Here is a 19196-nt window from a genome sequence, read left to right as displayed (position 1 = left end):
TGCTTCTTTTATTAAAGGCAATGAATATGCATTGCATATGCTATGCATATGTGTCCAGATATCATCTCTTGACAAGGTTAAACTGAAGGAAGCAAATGGTATAGTTCACAGAACACGTTTTCTTAATATGAACAAAGTAATCTTTAACTTCTAATTGCTTCATCTCCTGTGAAAGAATTTCGTTTACGTAATCCACCCCCACAACCCACAGTGAAATCAAATGAAAGGAGAAAACTAGGGCAATACTTCTTCTGCTGGTTAGCTTTTTTCATTCAAAGTGACAGGGACATCCCTTTTGTTTCTTCACAACAGTTACGTATGTATGGTAAATTAGAATATTATTTCTGTTTATAAACAGTATTTCCATTTAAAGTAAACATGGATAACATTGACAATAGGATTTTGTGAATTTCGCCCAGATTTTTTGTTTTAATCTTTTTTGACAGACTAAGCAAGCGTGAACTTCTGATTTCAAATTAAGTAGAGAACATCAAAAAAGTCTTTAATGTAAAACTTAATGTACATGTGAAAGGATTTAAATTCTGATTCTTGCAACACTGACATGTGGTGGCAAAACAGAAGATTTCTCCATGCATGAAAACGTGTGGATGAGCAGTCCCTGATTTCAGCTCCAAGCATCTTAGTTATTTCCCTCCCAATGTCTCTTTTTAGCTGCCAGGTTTTCTAAAGATGGAAGAATCATTTGTTCCTGGAAAGAGGAGAAGGGGGAGCTGACTAATAGACAGCCATTATGTTGCCCTTCATAGTGCATGCTAGTGTTTTTATGTACCCTCTGGTTTTCTAAGCCTATTTACTTCTCAAAGTCTGAACACAAAGACTTCTACCATAGCATAAAAACACCAGATTCAGTTTTGGCAATAGAGGTATTGTACTATTTGGAATGCTTTTCCCATAGACCAGGACCCCAAGTGGCTCACCAAAAGTGATAGTAAAATCTTATGTGTATTATGACCATTATTGGGCTGTAACCCTGACCTAACATCTGAAGGTAAAGTATAACCTTTAAATTGATGATGCTCTCTGATGCAAATCAGTACAAATGAGTTCCTGCATAAAAGAAGAGAGAAATAAGCTATTTGTTTATAGATATGTTTGCACACTGAAAAAAAAGTTGTTTGTTATTCTGAGTTCTTTGTTCTCAGTTCTGAGTTTCCTCTGGCTGCTTTATTCCCTTCAGTGAACTTTGGGATAAAAGAGGAAGCAAAGAAAGTACTTAATTGTCACAAGTCTTAAAAGAAATAATAGGTTGTATCTCCTGGCTGTTAGAAATATAAACATAAAGATTACGTTAAGAAACTTCAATTGTGTAATCAGTACGCTGAATGTATGTAATGGTATTTTCTATTTCGGGATTCAAGGGAGACTTTGGCAATGGATACAGTATATCATTGCTAAAGAAATAATAATGGAACATTCCAAAGAACGTGTGTGCCTTTTATTAATCCACAAATATGTAACGCAACACTGTTTAGATGTGAATAACCTGAAAAGATTTCATTGGTAGCGGACCATGAGAATGAGGGAGAGCTGCAACAGAGTCATTTAGAAGGTTAATTTTTGTATTAGAGGGGGGAGGAAGTAACTTCTTGCATCCAGCTGAGCAATATTGACTCGTGCCTTGTTTAATTCTAGGTAGCACTGGATATGTTTCAATATGAAAATATTGCAGTTAGACGAGTCCTACAGAGCAATGAAGAACTAGTGAAGCAGTTCAACATCACTACCTTTCCATCTGGCCTCCTTGTGACCAATAATGGTTCTTGCAGAAGCATCCCTGGGTGAGATGTTATCATAGTCCTAAAAGCCTCCCTTTTCTCTCTTATCTAGTACTGTTGCTAACATGCATAAATTCTCTTGTCACCCATGTTCATTCTCCTGGAGTTCAAGAATTCAGGTTCTTGTGACAATCCAGAGAGTTTCTGTGAGGACTTACTATCCGATTTACGATTTCTTTTAAATATGTTACAAAAATTGAATGTCTATTCTTAAATTTTGTTTCATAATTATTCATGTAAGGAATTTGCAGAATATTTATATTTTTGGAATTCTCAGACCAGTTCCTGTGTGAGGGATATTGTTTAGAATTTATTTTTTTATCTTATTTTATTCTTATTTAGAAGGGGAGCTTACCAAATTTAAAGATGACGCCAAGCTGGGGGAAATTGCTAAGACTTTGGAAGATAGATTCAAAAATCAGAAGGATCTTGATGGGCTACAGCAATGGGTCCTATTCAATAAGATGTGGTTCAGTGGTGAGAAAAATAAGGTCCTACATTTCGGCAGGAAAAGCCAAATGCACAGCCATAGAATAGGTAGTACCTGGCTCAACAATAGCAACAGAATGAACAAGGTGTCCCCGTGGACTACCACTTAAGTATGAGCCAGCAGGGTTGTCAAAATAAATAAATACAGTCCTAGGCCGCATCAACAGGGGTAGCATCAAGCTCATGAGAAGTGATAGATTCAAGGTGCTGGTGATGACCTATAAAGCCCTAAATGGCATGGGTCCGGATTATCTTAGGGAGCACCTGCTGCCAGCATCAATTTCCCATCATCCTGTGTGCTCCCATAGGGAGGGCCTCCTTAGGGTACCGCCGGTCAGTGAGTGCCAGCGGGTGATCCCCAGGGGAAGGGCGTTCTCGGTGGGCGTGCCTACCCTGTGGAACGATCTGCCTGTGGAACTCTGGACCGCCCCCGACCTTCTTTCATTTCGCCGGGACCTAAAAACTTGGTTATTTGATTTATCTGGCCTGGAGTGAGGGGTTTTAATTTTTAAACTTTTAAATTTTAAACTTTGGGCTACTAATTGTTATTTAATTTAATTTTAATTCTATTTTAATTCTTATTTTGTCTTTTAACTTTGCCCTGTAAACCGCCCTGAGTCCTTCGGGAATAGGGCGTTATATAAAAATAAATGAATGAATAAATAAATAATAGATGATAGATAGATAGATAGATAGATAGATAGATAGATAGATAGATAGATAGATAGATAGATTAGATAGATAGATAGATAGATAGATAGATAGATAGATAGATAGATAGATAGATAGATAGATAGATAGATAGATAGATAGATAGATAGATAGATAGATAGATAGATAGATAGATAGTACTGCTCTTTACTGTATTAGTGAAGCCACACTTGGAATACTGCATCAAGTTCTGGTAGCCACAAAAGAAAAAAAGATGCTAAGATCCTAGAAATAATGCAGAGAACAGCAGCAAAGATGATAAGGGGTCTGGAGGTTAAACCGTATGATGAACCGTATGGTTAAGGGAACCATGTATGTTTAGTCTAACAAAAAGAGGGATTAGAGGAAACATGACAGCTGCCTTCCAGTACTTGAGGGCCAGTCACAGAGATGAGGGGATTGACTTATTCTCCAAAGTACCTGAGGGCAGGACAAAAAAGCAATAGGTGGAAGCTTGTTAAAGAGAGAGCCTACCCGGAACTAAAGAGAAATTTCCTGACGGTGAGAGCAGTTAACCAATGGAACAGCTTGCTTCCTGGAGTTATGGATGCTGGAGGTTTTCAATACAAAAAATTGAACATCCATTTGTCCAGGATGGTATAAGAATCCTGGCAGAGGGTTGGACTAGAAGACCTTCCAATCCTATGATTTTATGATTTAGGCATCTGCAAAAAAACCTGCAATGGGATAGATTTCTACAGAACCTCTGTGATCATTGTATAAGAGATCAGTCTTCTATATCCAGATTCATTATAATTCAGACAGCTGCATTGTTAAAACCTGTTTTCAGCCAACTGCTTGGACGTGCAAGTGTTTACCTGTTATCCGGGTTGGGAATGATGAAATCTCCACTGATGGGAGGTTCTTGTTGTGTGTGAAGCAAAAAACCTGCATTTTTCTTTTGGGTATTGCTCAAAAAGATATCTTCTGGGATATAAAGGATTTATGTACTGTATGGAGGGTGTGGGTATGGGATATGTCTTGCTAATTTCTTACTAAAGCATTGAGAGTGCTGTCATTCCAGAGAGGCACGCTGTGTTCCTGTCTTGTTATTACATCTCTCTCTCTCTCTCTCTCTCTCTCTCTCTCTCTCTCTCTCTCTCTCTCTCTCTCTCTCTCTCTCCCTCTCTCTCTCTCTCCCTCTCTCTCTCTCTCTCTCTCTCACACACACACACACACACACACACACACACACACACCCCTCTCTATAAGATATCAAACCTGGTTCTGTCTAGATAGGAGGAACTGTGCCTCCGATTACTATGATAATTTTTTTACTGCAGTCCTGTAGTTTAATCTAAGTCTCCCCCAAACTAGATTTGAGCAAATTATTTGTGGTGAACTCCTGTATCCTTTAATGTTATAACAGCAGTATATATTGGATTTATGCCATCTGATCTATACAATTTCTTGTCTTGTACATTCCTTCCCCTCAATGATTTATGTACACTGACTTTTTTGTGGTTAGCTGCACATGTTAGGAGATTTCCTTTGGAGATAACATTTCAAAATCCGGCACTAGTTATACTCACTATCTGAAATAAACAGTTCTCACTTCTAACGCTGCAGTGTAATGTGTCAACACAAGTAAATTGTTAATTCATTGTGAATCTTCTGAGAAGAAAGGTGATTCCCTAGTTGTGGAGCATTCAAATTTCTTGGCATAGTAGCTTGGAAGCTGAATTTTGAGGCATTTGTACATTTGTGCACAACTAAATAGATATCAGAATTTTACCTTTTGATATACTCAGCAACTGTAAGTTAAATAAAGCTGAACAACTGAATTCTGAATTCTCAAACTAGAATGTGAAATTTATGTAAGGCCTATCAGATTTCATTGTAGTTGATTCATTCCATTCATCAGGAGGCCAACAGCTTTTAATTACCATCTGCAAAATTACAGCCCATAGAAAGACATAACTTAGGTGGTTGGCTCAACTTGTAAGTGTCCCAGCTGGTCATGAAGCACCTGTCTTCTTATTTCAAGCGGGACAATGAAAGGAATGGGAAATGGGCCATGTTTTTTTTAATATTTTCTCTTTCCCACATTCTTGCTTATTTTTTCTTCTGGAGTTAAACTGCGATGATAAAATACTTAGAGCTCCTTTTCAGATTTCCCTGTAACTTTGAAAACTCTCTGAGAACATGACACAACTAGGAAGGCCTCCGTTGACTATTGTAGTGAACAAGAACATTTATGTCAAAAAAAGTACGCTGCTAAGTTTATGAAGCCAGGTTTTAGAGACTCAGGAAGTAGAATTAAATCCTTCAGCTTCACGCAGTAGCAAATCCATAGTTTGTGCAGGTCTTTCAGCTGTGGAAATAGCTGTGAACAAAGGACTTTGCTGCTTTCATCACTGCAACTTGTGCCCCCTTTAGACATAAGTGCAATGAAGAGATCTATATGAATAGGGGCATCACTTTTGGCAGCATGCTGCCATACTCCCCTTAAGATGCTGCTGACTGTGGTTGTATAGGGCAATGACTCTTTTGTTATCCAGGAAGATAATTCCACATTGAACCCAGTAGAATTAGTGACTATATATATATGTATGTATGTATGCATGCATGCATGCATGTATATATGTATATGTATGTATATGTATATGTATATATATGTATATGTATATATATATGTATATGTATATATATGTATATATGTATATATATATATGTATATATGCATATATATGTATGTATGTATGTAACTGGCATAAACACTCTTTGGCATTAAGGTGGGTATCTCCAGGCCATGTACCTGATGCTTCAGAGGGCATTCAGCTCCATCCACAATTATTCATTTCCTTGATTTAGAAAAAGTTTCCTGATACTACCTTAATCTCACCAGGATACAGGCACAGTGCACAGTACTGATCCCCTTCTAGTCTATTATTGCTGTTGGGCGTTGCCCTAAGCCTTTTCACATTCTTTATCATGCCTTCTAATGCTTGACGTAGATACAGTATTAAATAGCATCAAACTACTTTGTGATTTTCTCTGGCAAAATTATCAAGGAATTGAAAAATATTCATCCAGTGCTACCTTTTGTGATTAGCCCTGCAACTTGTAATACTCTGCCTAGTTTGCAGAAGGGAAGTTATATTTCACATTATTTGGAAACAAAGATAATTGAGTGTGGTCTTCTGAAAACCTGGCAAATGATCATTTGTGTTCTGACCTACCACCTCACATCCACCCAGCTGCTCATCTCCTCCACATGCATTTCTAATTGCAGAAAAGTTCATTAGGAGCCAGACAATGGCTGCTTCTGAGATGCTGACAGAGAACAATGGAACCTGTGCTTGGACCCTCTGGTGAATTCCTGCTATTGAATAGTGCATTAAACAACAAGCAGATGGTCTCCCTCCCCTCCCTCCCCTACATCGCTCTTAGCAGATGATTGATGTCCACCTGGCAGTGAAGGCATTAGTGTGATGGGCAAAAGGGCATGTTGGCACTGTTGATTTCCTCTGCAAGAGGTTTACCAATGCGACGGCATTACTCACTCCTGGACCAGAGGGGAATAATTGGTGCATGTGAAATCTGTATGCTTTCTTCTGCACTGAACTAGCTAGAGTGAGGTAACTGGCTCGCAGAGAGGCGGTCATCTTGCTTCTCTCCTGCCAGCTTCACCCAACAGGAGAGCCATTGTTTTCCTTGCTGCAGAACTGGCAGAGAAGAGAATTATTTGTGATGATGCCGACTCTTGGCCATCTGCTCGCAGAGAGCACCAGGCCGAGAAAACAGAGTATAAAGTGACTGTTCCTGGTTGTGCTTCCCTCAGGGATTATTATTATTATTTTTGCTGGTACCACTGCTTTCTGCACTGGCAAGCAGCTTTCTCTTAATTTGACGCTGCTTTGGGATGTGAGGGAAATTGGCTTTGTCCAGCAAGGTTATTCAAAATTCTCTGTTTATATCCTAAGCCACCTGGTTTGTAGATAAAGGGGTGGCTGAGATTAGGCTTGTCTCTGTTTGAGTCTCTCTATAGCACGGGTGTGAAACTCACCGCGTCATGTCACAATGTATCGCGATTTTTTTTGCATTGCCAGAGCTGGGATGGGCACAGCCTCCATATGATCAAACTGGCCTGTGGGCTGGCAGTTTGACACCCCTGCTTTATAGTATATTTCTGGTTTCAAAGGGAATCAGATGGGAGAGAGAGAGAGAGAGAGAGAGAGAGAGAGAGAGAGAGAGAGAGAGAGAGAGAAAAAATGGAAAAGAAACCCATGGACCCATTTAGGCTATTGAATTCAGTTAGTAATAATATTCACAATCTTTTCTGACAGCTCTTTAAATTCAGCCGACCAGATTCTAAGTGGTGCCAGTTATAAGTCAATGTCATCCTATCAAATATTAAGCTCTAGAATACATCTATATTTTTCTGATATTTGTTAGGTACAATCCATTTGCTGAACATTAAACAGAAATGAAATGTGGATCATTTCATCTGTACATGTGGTATTAGTAGGAAATAATATACTGACTAGCTTCATAATTTAAAAAAAATATGGGACTCTGTTTCTATATATGATCATTCAAGCAAGACATTTCTACACACAAAGATGAAAAGACTTACAGATTCCTACAATGAAAGAATGGATAGTGAAGTCAGCGGAACGGGCTTATGATTAAATTAACTTCATTGATTAAAGGACTTTTTGCTAGAAACTGAAAAAAAATGCTACTTTAATTTTGGGATTTGACAATTAGAAATGTTTACGATTATAGACATACTATTATTGAATTTTAACATCAAGAGATTAATGTATTTTATATTTGTAATTGTAGCAAAAAAAGTTGGAGGCTATTCTTTCTTTTCATTTTTCTTTATTTTTAGCACCTTCCCTTCTCCCTATCTTTATCCTTCTTAATAATTTGCTTTTTACATTTTATCTTTCTTACAAAGTAAATACAGTATATAGCATATCTGGTAATAATGTGTATTTGATCATTCTAGGTAACAGGTAGAGCAGCAAATGATCTATGGCATACCTATTTGAAATTTACTAGTGCAAAGTATTACATCTCTTTTTATTAGTGGTATATACTCATTTGTGTACTTTGATGCTTAAAGAGAATTGACAGTTCAGTTTTCTCTTTTGTAATATATCTGTGGCTATGTGTGTTATAACCACACAGAAATGGAAGATAGTAACTAGAAAGGACACAAATACATATTGTTAAAGTTTGTCTCCATTTATGCTTCCTTCCAGGCATGCGGATTGGAGATCCCAGTATACTAATTTTCTGCGGAACTTACCTGGGGTCTATAGACGAGATGTTTTCATACCAACGGTGTCCCCCACTGCACAGTCAACAACGGCTTTTACAATTTGGAAGGTGGCAGACCAGTGAGTGCAGCTTCCCTGAATGGTTTAATGTTTCTTCTTTCCGAGTGCTGTTTCAGATGTTCTCATGATATAGGCTAAGACTGGTCAGTCTCGCCATTCATTAGTTATGAGGAATAGGGTGTCCAGCCTGTCCTCAACAATCTTATAAACAAAAAGGGGGCTAGCAGATGCAAGAGCTATACATCATGGATGTACAGTGCTTTGCATCCAAAGTGGAAAACTTACTTTAGAGGTAGCATTGGAATATTCTCTGCACCTTTCAACACCTCCTTAAAAAAGCTACATCTTTTCCTGTGTAGACATGCATCTCTGGAAAATCTGTGTTTAAGCTAACAGCATGTTATGACAAATGTGCCACATCATTTTGGCACCTCATTAATGCCAGTGCATATTTTCTTGGGACTGAAGTTGCTGTGCCAGCCCAGGAAAAGGTGCAGCATTTTGAAAGAGGTCATGACAAGTTGCAGTGAAATCTCACATGTAAACACCTTTTTTTGGCTTTGAAGCCAGGTAGCTGCACATCACTGCTATACTTGCATGCATAGTCATCACCTGTTCCTTTTCAAGGTAAGCTGCTTAATGTGGAATGTAGAAAGGCAGTAAGCCAAAGAAATTTAAATTGTGAATTTAGAAAAAAAAACAAAGCTCAGTTTAGTTCACAACAATATCCTCTCTATACTTTTCTGCAATGGCAACTGTCTTTGTTTCTTTCAGAGTTTGATATACTGACTTTTTTTCTTTAAATTTCTCACTTCTGTCTAAGGACCTCAGCAACTCCAAACACCTTTCCTCTTTGTCTTTCATAGATTTGCTTTATTATTTAATTCTTATTCATTCTTCCTATATGACCAAACCATTTCAATGTACTTTCATACTTATTCATTTCCGTAGCACTCATATGGCACTCATTCATTCTTGATTCTTTTTCTTGTTTTACCACCATATTTCTTAAATACCCCTTTCTTACTCCATCCAACTTAACTTTTATGTTCTCTTGATATAATGAACTCCCACTGCCTTATACAAAAGCATAAGGATGTTCTTAATGCATAGTCATTCTTGCTTCTTCCAACAGTCATTTTTCACCACAGACCACAAATTATCTACTAAGATTCTACCAGCATTTGCTATTTCTCCATCCTTTTTTCCTTCTTAGGTGGCTATTGTGTCAAAAATACATAAATTCATTTACTTGCTTTAGTTCTTTGGCATTTATCTATAATTGTTCATTCTCTCTTTCCTGTCCAACACATCTTATGTTATTTTCAGATCCATATTCCTTGTTGCATCACACTATTTATCTAACGTTCATTGCAAATCCATTCTGGGTCTTGGCCAACAGAATGGTATCATCCGCACATGAAAGAACACAGAAGTTTATGTCCCTGTTCACCATATTGTTAGTGTCACTACAAGCATTCCTTATACACATTGGCAAACCAAATGGATATTATACACCCATGTCTCACTTTCCGCTCAATGCTAAACTATTTAGTAAGCATTCTGTTTGTATCCACACAATTTATTTACTTCCCCCCCTCTATTTTGGTTAGTTTCCAACCTTCAATTCCATCTTCATACAAAACATATCATACTTCAAACCCATTCACTTTTATCAGTTTCTCCAAAATCAACAAATGTACAATAAATGTTCTCACAAACAGCACAGGATCTATCATTTAAGAATTTCGCAAAGAATGTCTTAATACTGAAATCATTCTTCTGTGCAACTGTGATTGAGTAGGATTTTGATGAAATTTCAATGTGGGATTAATTTTCATCAAAATCCTACTCTGGACAGATAATTTGTAGAAAAGCCATTCCTGCATTTTAGAGCATATTTGGGCATAGGTGGACAAAATACATGATTGAATGCAGCTCTACAAAAGTACGCACATAAAATCTGAAAGCTGGAGAGAACTGTTTCTTGAGAGAATATCTTGTTATGTTATTCTACTCATTCTCAAAGCACATTTGTACATAGACATTAAAATGGTGTTCTCTGGGGAAAGTAGTTAGCGCTTCTTTCTTTTGTTCAAACTAGTTTTCATGTAACTTGGATGTCAAGCTGGATTATCTGATGTCATAGAATGAGCTACTTACACATTCATAGTGGATTTCACTGAGACCAGCTCCAATTATAATCTGGCAAGAAATCTTTAAAAACAGCAAATAATTTGGGGAGGAATAAAACAGTGATTGGTACAAAGCATGAGGGCAAGACACTTAAGTATTAAAAGAAATAGAAGCTTAGTTCAAGTTGTAATTTGAAGGGGGTCCAGTCAGATGGAAATTAAATTATGGAAGTCTTATTATGTGCAGGAGACTCACATTTGTGGATTTAACAAAGAATGTGGATGTCAGTGCAAATTTATAGAAAGTAATCTCCAGAGAGAGAGAGGAGGATAAAGTCCCATTTCTTTTTCCAAAGAAAATTGTTACTAGTTCTACAGCCACAGTTCAAGCTAGCTTTATGCATCTCTGAACTCTGTTGACAACTGGTGGGTCAGATAGTGCCAAAGGAGGTGTGAGATTACATCCTAGAATTGCAATTTTATGTTGTGTCAGTAATTGATACATTTTCCCCCTTGTTAATGTTTGTGCCACAGGAAAAAGGTATACATGGCTGATGTAGAATCTGCAGTACTTTATACCCTAAGGATAGAGGCTGCAGTATTTGCCAACCTTGAGGGAGAGCAACTCTCCACTTTGAAGGACTTTGTGTCTGTTTTGGTCCAGGTGAGTGATGTGACACCTTTCAACCTGAGAGACTTTCCAAACAATTCCTCTCTCTTGCTGCTCTCTCCCCTTTTACATAAGGGCAGCACTCAAATTGCCACCATTTGTTCAGCAATTGTTTGAAATTAGTGTGATGTTAAACAAATGGTAGTTACACCTGGTCCCCCAAATTATGGCTCTTGCAGCCCCCCCTGCTGTCATGTGATTAAATTTTGGGCACATGGCAACCTACTTGTGTTTATGATTGCTGGGGCACTTCAGCACCCTCTATCTGCCTAACCACCACCCCCATCTCGGCCATTTTGGCTGCCCTGCACTCACTGGCCTTGTCATCTCTGCTAGCCTTGCCACGCCCTTTTGCCCTTTTCTTCCTGCCACTGTTGATAAGACACACTGGGCCTGGCTCTTCTCAAGTGGGCTGCTGTCTGTCCCAGGACTATTTTTTGAATTTGTGCTGGCCCCTTGTCCAAGTTCTGTTTGAGCTTCTCACAGGAATGGCAGGGCCAGCAAGCGCAGGGCAGCAAGGCCAGTAGAGCTGGAGTGTAAGGCAGCCAAACAGGAAGAGAAGTGAGGGAAGACAGGTTGATGGGGGTAGTTGAAGAGAAGACAGTCTCTTACCAAAGTATGGCCTGGAGAGACTACATTGGGAATGGTTTGAATTGGGGTAGGTCTTTGGCTAACTAGCTAATCAAATATTATTTGGTTAATGAGAGCAACTGGGATTGCTGGGATCACCATCGCTAAGCAATGCAGTCATGAGACATCAGGGTTTACAACTGCATCACTTAGTGATGGAAATGGGCAGCAAATAAATTTAATAAATAAATAATAAAATAAAATTTGAGTCCCAATTGCCATCATATCTTGAGGACTACCTCTATATATTTCCTTTTTTATAATCTTACCAGTGACTCTGCCTTTTTAAACTTAGATGAAAATGTTTCATTTGGAGAGCAAGTTCAGTTCTAAAAGTCATCCATAAGCTGTTAATATGCTCCTTTCTCTAGACAAAAATCTTAATTTCCCCATTAATAAAATGCTGGTTCTGAATAACCCTGTTTCTTGAGTCCTTTTACTTTTTAGAGTTTTATGAATTTTATGTAGCATCCCTGTGAATTTGGCTTCACTTCATGGTGTTTCCTGAGCTGTGCTCATAACCCTGCAAATGGACAATTCTGCAAAAGCAATAAAAAGAGTTTTATTACTAAATATTTTTTAAAACGTTTAGTTTTTTAAAAATTTAAAGCCTACAAAATTCAATAATCTTGGTGAAATTTTATTTTTTTAATTAAAAAGAGCGACAGGGAGTACATCGCATCTGAAAAAGTTACTTTTGGAAAATTGTGTACATGTTATGGGGGCTCTTACAAGCTAACTGCTATGGTGGACGAGGCCAGTCACATAATATTGACAGGAGACCAATTCATGGAGTTGCTGTCCAAGTCCTGCTTTAGCCTTTTCAGGATATTCCCTATCACTTCAGTTGACCTGTCTTTTTCTGGGCACATGGCCATGCTCCTAGAGAAAGCATGGAGCTACTGCCCTATCATTTTCATTTTCTAAGAATAGCTCCAGGATTGTTGGAGAAGAGTAGGCAGAGCTGAGAGGTGGAGTTAAGCATGTCATCAGTTTAGAATCCTTGAGTTGCTACAAGCATTCTAAATCCATTGCCTCCTGAATTCCATTGATCCTTATCAGGTGTCTATTTAGTGTTGAACTTTAGTTGACCAGATTCTGGTATATAGGCTTGAATAAGCTGCAACCTTACGAATGGTCCTGATACTTTGTGCCCGACAAGGATTTATGCATTCTTGGAAATAAAGATTATGCTTAAGGCTGCGGCTTCATTTTCCAGCATGTTAGTTTCCCATGTATGCTTTTTTTTAAAAAATAGCATGATTTAAAAATCTGTGTCAGCCAAAATCTCTGTAGGCAACACATTGAGAAATGAGGGCATAATATTTGTGGTTTCAACTCAATATAAAGATTTGTTTCTCTCTTGAATATCTATACTTTATTCTAGTTGCATTTCAGGATTTCGCTGAATACCATTTTTAAAAAATCTTTTTTCTCACTCCTCACTTTTTAGAATAACTTTGGTTAAACAAAAAAAAAAGAAGAGAGCTGTCTAATAGTTTTGAACAATTGGAGAAGATAATTGGTTTGTCCAACTTTAACATGGCCCCAACTAATACTGTTTGATCTTGAACAAAGCTAAGCAGGGAGGTCTATCAGAAATCCCAAGGGTCTAGATTAGAGAAGTCCAAAATTATCCTGAAAGAAGGCAATGGCAAGTGACTTGCGTATTGTTGCCAAGAAAAATTACATGGACAGAGTCCTTAGGAGCTGAGCTTGGATTTAGGACAGTCAGATTAAATGGTAATATTGTATAAGATTTATTATCTCATTTCAAAGCACTTCTCTTATCTACTTACCCAACTTCTTCTACAATTCACTTCCTCAGAATGGCTGATATAAATCAGTGAATTTCTTTCCCTTTCCAAACAATGGCAGAGAAAAATTGATCATGATTAATTCATGTGTTAAAAAGTAAAGCAATTGTATATAAAAAGCATACTTGTACCTCCATATAGTCTGAATCTTTCAATCTCAATTCTTTGTAAATTGGAATAATGCTGATAGGCCAATCTATAATGAAAGAACTATTCAAGTTCCAAATTTTCATTTCTGACTACCAGTACCTTATACAATTTATTTTAAATTTACTCCTATTCTTGTATGTTTGAGCAAGCATAAAACTGGGGGGGGGGAATTCAAGCATTAGCAGAACATCACATTTGAAGATCTGCTTTGACTGCTTGTAAATTTTAATGCAGTGTTTCTCAACTGTGGCAGGTTAAAGATGTGTGACTTCAATTTTCAAAATTCCTCAGCCAGAATGAGGAATGGCTTGACTGACTGGGGAATTCTGCGGGTTGAAGTCCATAGATCTTCAAGTTGCCAAGTTTGAAAAACATTCTTCTAATGACTTCTAAGATATACCTGCTGCTTCTGTAATGTGGATATCAAGGGAAATGCCTAAATATGTTTACAAGACTTGAGTATAGGCTCCAAGATTTTTTTTAATTTTTTTGCTAAACTGTAATTCTTATTGTGACAGGAGAGGAATATTGTTAGTTTATATGGATATCGAATTTATCTGTCTGGCCAGGGATTTTCATCATTTGAAACTGTACAAATCTTGGTTGGATAATAAGACATGCTCTTTGATGTGTCAGATTTCCTATATTCACATGGGCAAAACCTCCCAGTGTGACTGGGAGATTATTAAATCTGCCCTTCAACATTGCCAAAGGGAAGGTCTTAAAAACAAGAAAAGGCCAGTAGTATTTAGGTAATTTGCAGGGTAGTAATTTAGGCTTTCTCTAACACTTCTTTATGACTGAGCTCACACTGTAACTTTGTAGCCTTAGTCCACTATTAATTACCACCTTGATTCTTATTTCCCTTTGGTCTGTATACATTAAACATACTCATCAAGTCAGAATTATATGTAATTTCTGGTTTTAACTGTAGCATAAACTTTGGTCAACCAATGTTTTAGCTTTTGAAAGAGCTCCTGACTTTCTTTTTTCCCATAACCAATTTACCTTTGAAAAAGCACAGTCAGTGCTGTATCTGGTGCAAGGTGTGCTGCTAGATTTGGGCCACAAGGTGGAGAAGTCTGACTTAGGTTCCAGCTACTTAACTCATTATTAGCTAGAGAGAACTTCCCTGAGGATCGGCTCCGGCACAAGGCACAAGTCCGAAAGCTCGGGAGACAAAACCTCTGGTCTCGGGGACTGACCCAGATTGGATCCTGCAACTCATTATTTCCTTGGTCTTTTTCTTGCTGGGTTTTTTGTTTCATTTACATCCCTTGGAATTTGGCTTCTCTATATCCAAAATAAAACTAAAGCTTTGGAAGTCAGTGTTGTTGTTTTTTCTCTAGAAGGTCCAAGATCTCAACAGGCTTCCTGCAACTTAGGCATGCTACTACCAGTCTGACTGTACTATGTTAGAAAGATAGATCTGTGTCACTCTAATTCCCTATAAAGCATGTCTGGCTATACATTCAAAAGAGCTAGTGTGTAATCTTCAGATAGAAGAGAAATTTTTGGTCCGTTTCAACTCTCTCTGTGGTCATGTTTTTTAAAAAAAATCAAACAAAAATCTTTCTTTCATCAACATCCATTGCTGATTTACTTCAATTGCCACCCTGCCATTTAATACTGCTTACATTTGCTCATTGAGAAACAAAACAGGTATTTTCCTTTTATACATCCTCTCAATCAATTTTCTTGTTTTCTCTGAACTTGCTCCCCTCCTCCAGTCAACCTGTCATTTGCCTGGCTTTCTTCTAGTGACATGGCTTTTTCTGCTATATTCTCCCCCCCCCCCCCCGCCCCAGTTGGAGCATATAGCTCTTTGATCCCTCTCCTCCTCCCAGGAGTGCTTGTGGTTTTAAAGTGCTGATGCTAATCGGATTTGAGTTGACTTATTGTCAAAGTAGCTTTCTGTGATCCTTGGAGACTATTTTGGACTTAGAGTCAAGATTTGGATCTTGGCTGTAAGCCCATAGGGACCGACTTGTTTGCTACTGCGGCATCTTGAACACCACTCAAAAAAGCCCCTCTTAGTATTAGCAAGTAGTGGGCTGGATTTGAGAGGAATGCCATATAGCCCATTGGAAGACAAGAGATGAACTACTGAGTTTACAGGGCAACTAGCTGTTCCCTGTTTTCAATGCCCCTTTTTCAAGAGCTGTCAAGATCTGCCACCAATAACTGGACAGACAGTGCACGGCTTTTTCAACAGAGTTGGACCTATATAGGAAAGAAGGGTATGGTTTTGGCTCAAGTTACTAATTCTTGCTGACTTGTGATCTCTGTGTGATTGGACCGACAGATGTTCTTGCATTTGGTGTTAACGACATTAAGCTTTTGGTGCTAAAGAATGTCAGGGTCTGTGCCAATAACTCTTTGCAGCAACAGTTCATGGTTGTAACTGAATATTTTTCACACTGCTTTGAGCCTTATGTGTGCCAGCTAATATACTTCTTATAGTAGTTTGAATAAGATGGCACTGATTAGTAGTATCTCAGTGATTCTGTTGTAATAGAAAGATTGCTACAAGGTTTAGACTTCAGTTGTCTATTGTGGCTTAAACTGGCTTGTCAGTCTTTAGTCTGATGAAGGCTAATGGGTCTTAGATTATTTCCTCTTAACATGCTTACAGCTTCTATCAGAACCCTGGATGGTTTCTGGAATAATATGTTTTGCACAATAAATATGAGCCTGGCTAAATGTTCTATTTTATATTTGTTGAATTTGAAATGCCTGGATGAATTCCATTCTCTCTCTCCTCCACTAGGGAAAAGGGTCATGTTATGTGGTTGATTACTCTGGTATCTGCATATGTCCTACTTGTAGCTGTGGTGTTTCTCCCTAAATTAATGTAACATTGTTTTTGTTGTTCTTTTAAGAAATTGAATTTGGCATGCCATCCAATATACTCTATGTAGCCACACCATGATACCATGCACATATGCTTCAAAGCTTGACTCCATCTACACCTTAATCTTTTGCTTTCTATTCTTATTTTTATATCAGCATTTTGCTGGGCGGTTAGTAGTCAAGAATTACCTTTACAACCTGGATTTGTGGCTGAGACCAAAGACAAACATTTCACGGAGTGAATGGGAGGAAGCTCTAAGGAACAAAAAGGAGGTGGGTTAATTGAACAAGGAAATGTTCAGAGGGGAGGCCAGATTTACTGATTAAGTCTGATAGAACTCAGTTATCTACCGTAGATTCTATCCAGAGATTCAGCTAATGTTTTTTTAAGATATTGATAGTGTTTGTTTCCAAAACTACAAGCTCCATGTGTAACTTGCTAAATGTCATCATTATCATATATTATGGAGCTGTCCCAAGATACAAATTTATTGCAAATATATATTGAATTTCATTAGTTTATATTATGAATAGTGTAAATATTTTCTGTGATCCACAGACTGTTTTGTTTAAGTGTTTTTTTAAAAAAAGCAGATTCTGCCTTTGTTGTTATTCAATAGTTTAGAAAATATGGAATTAGTGCTTTTAATAAACTTTATGTTAATAAATAGTGTGCAATTCTTGCACTGATTGGGTACATTTATTGAGAACTGAACAATGTTCATAATAGCTTAGGATTATAATTAAGGCAGAGTATTTTGCTGTATTGTTTTTCTTTGCAGGTGTCCATTTTAATGTTGTTTACCACTGTTTTATTTTGTGTACCATAAAAATTACTCTCCAAACTGTTGGTATGCAAGTGGCCAGGATGGCGTAGAGGTGAAGGTGTTGTAATGACATTGAGCAGATCCAAGTTCAGATCTACCTTCTGCACAGAAGCTTCTGGACAACACTAGGCCAGGCACACACTCTCAGCCCAGCCCATCTCACACCATTGTTGTTCTGGGGGAAAATAAGAGGAAGTTCTATAACAGTTTGTGAATGAAGGGAGAAATATAAATCTAAGAAATAATTAAATTCAGTTAAAACATGGGGAAAAAATCCTCACTGCTGTATTCCCACTGAGGCAGATAATGGTCACTTTGACTGTTATTTACTATTTTAATGTTTTTCATTCTGCTCACCATCCAGAATTACTTGGGTGGGATAGGAGGTGAGAATGAATGAATGAATTTATTAATGGGATGACACAAAAACAGTGAGCAGCCTTTGTTCAATCTATGTTTTTGTCAAAAAGTTTTGGTAGGGGGGAAAAAGACAAAATCCTAACTATCCATTGTATGCAGGCAGTAAGAAAGCTACCTGTGGAAACAACCTGGGAAGGCAAGAAGATCATGGCCCAGCACTAAGATGCTATAGGAGAAAAAGGGAAAATCTCAGAAGTAGGGAAATGTGAGTTCCTTACCTATGGAAAACCATTAGGGGAATGCATGAAACAAAACAACCACATAATTGTTTTGAACCTTGGACAATCCACTGTGTACATTTCCATTGAATGATTCCAAATCAGCCATGGTTTGGCAGAAATTTAACTCAGAACAGATTGGTTGTTCCAAGTTGCAAATGAGAAAAAATCAGGATGAGATGAGTAGGGTGAGAACATCACATCCTCTCTCTCTTAAGCGGCTCCCAGCTGCTTTTTTGTTCCATCTACCTGTGCTGGCCGGAGACATGAATTCAAGGACTGTGAAGGAATGTAGCTGCATACCAAGGATGACCATTCCAACATCATTTAGTTAGAACGTGACTGGACACGTGGGGACTAATGCAGGGAAGGATCTTGGAAGGAGGAAATTACACTTGGGAATTTGGTGTGCAACTCTGAGATCTGGCTTTGCTCTACTGCACTGCACTTGACCTTTGGTAAGGTATATCTTTCTCATAAAATGGGATCATGGATCATTCTTGCTTAGGGTTCAAGGCAGGTGTGACAGGTATTTTGTTCTGCGCACAGCCTTTTTTCTCCAATCTCCCTCCTATCTTTCAGTTTCCAAATGCCACGTTACCTGAGAAACCTCACTGGATAGGATGTCAAGGAAGCAAATCTAATTCCCGGGGTTTTCCATGTGGACTCTGGACTCTCTTCCATCACCTGACAGTTCAAGCAGCATGTCAAAAACAGCCTAGTAAGTAACTTGAAAGCTCTATATCTCATTCATCACACTGAGCTTCAGAATAGAAGGCCTGATTCCACAACCATAGTCCTTGATACACTACTCTACCATTTTGAGATTTGTTTAACCATAAAATACAGTCAGAAATATATTTACAATGTCCATTAAATTCATCGTGTTTTCACCTTCATCTCTTACAGAGGATTTTATATGTATTGTATTTATTATTCTTTTGCCAGATTTATATCTTAGATCCCCGCCCCCCCCCCCCCGGATCTCAAACCAGTGTGCATTGCACTCCCTTTTATTTTCCCCCCCAACAAGAAGAACTCCATAGGGTAAGCTTATGCTGAGTGATAGCGGTCCAAAGTAACTCAGTGAGGTTTCCTTGGGGAGATGCATTATCACCTGGATCTTTGTGGTCCTTTTCCAAAACCTTACTGAGCACACCATGCTGGCTCTCAGAATCACAATTTG

The 19196-nt window shown here is 38.1% G+C and overlaps 1 protein-coding gene across 1 annotated transcript in view; it reads left to right on the top strand.

The window, feature by feature from the left end:
- Positions 1-19196, top strand: part of QSOX1 (quiescin sulfhydryl oxidase 1) — a gene marked incomplete at its 5' end in the record, with an annotated part of 74358 nt that overhangs the window by 40852 nt on the left and 14310 nt on the right. Inside the window, 5 exons of the mRNA XM_081324165.1 lie at positions 1654-1799; positions 8213-8350; positions 10960-11089; positions 16702-16818; positions 18593-18731. Of these exons, the coding sequence (XP_081180291.1) occupies positions 1654-1799; positions 8213-8350; positions 10960-11089; positions 16702-16818; positions 18593-18731 (670 nt within the window). The remainder of the gene's footprint in view (positions 1-1653; positions 1800-8212; positions 8351-10959; positions 11090-16701; positions 16819-18592; positions 18732-19196) is intronic.

This window comes from Vipera berus (genome assembly GCF_964194415.1).
Source record: "Vipera berus genome assembly, chromosome: 3".
NCBI lineage: Eukaryota > Metazoa > Chordata > Lepidosauria > Squamata > Viperidae > Vipera > Vipera berus.
This window is presented reverse-complemented; position numbering and strand designations above follow the sequence as displayed.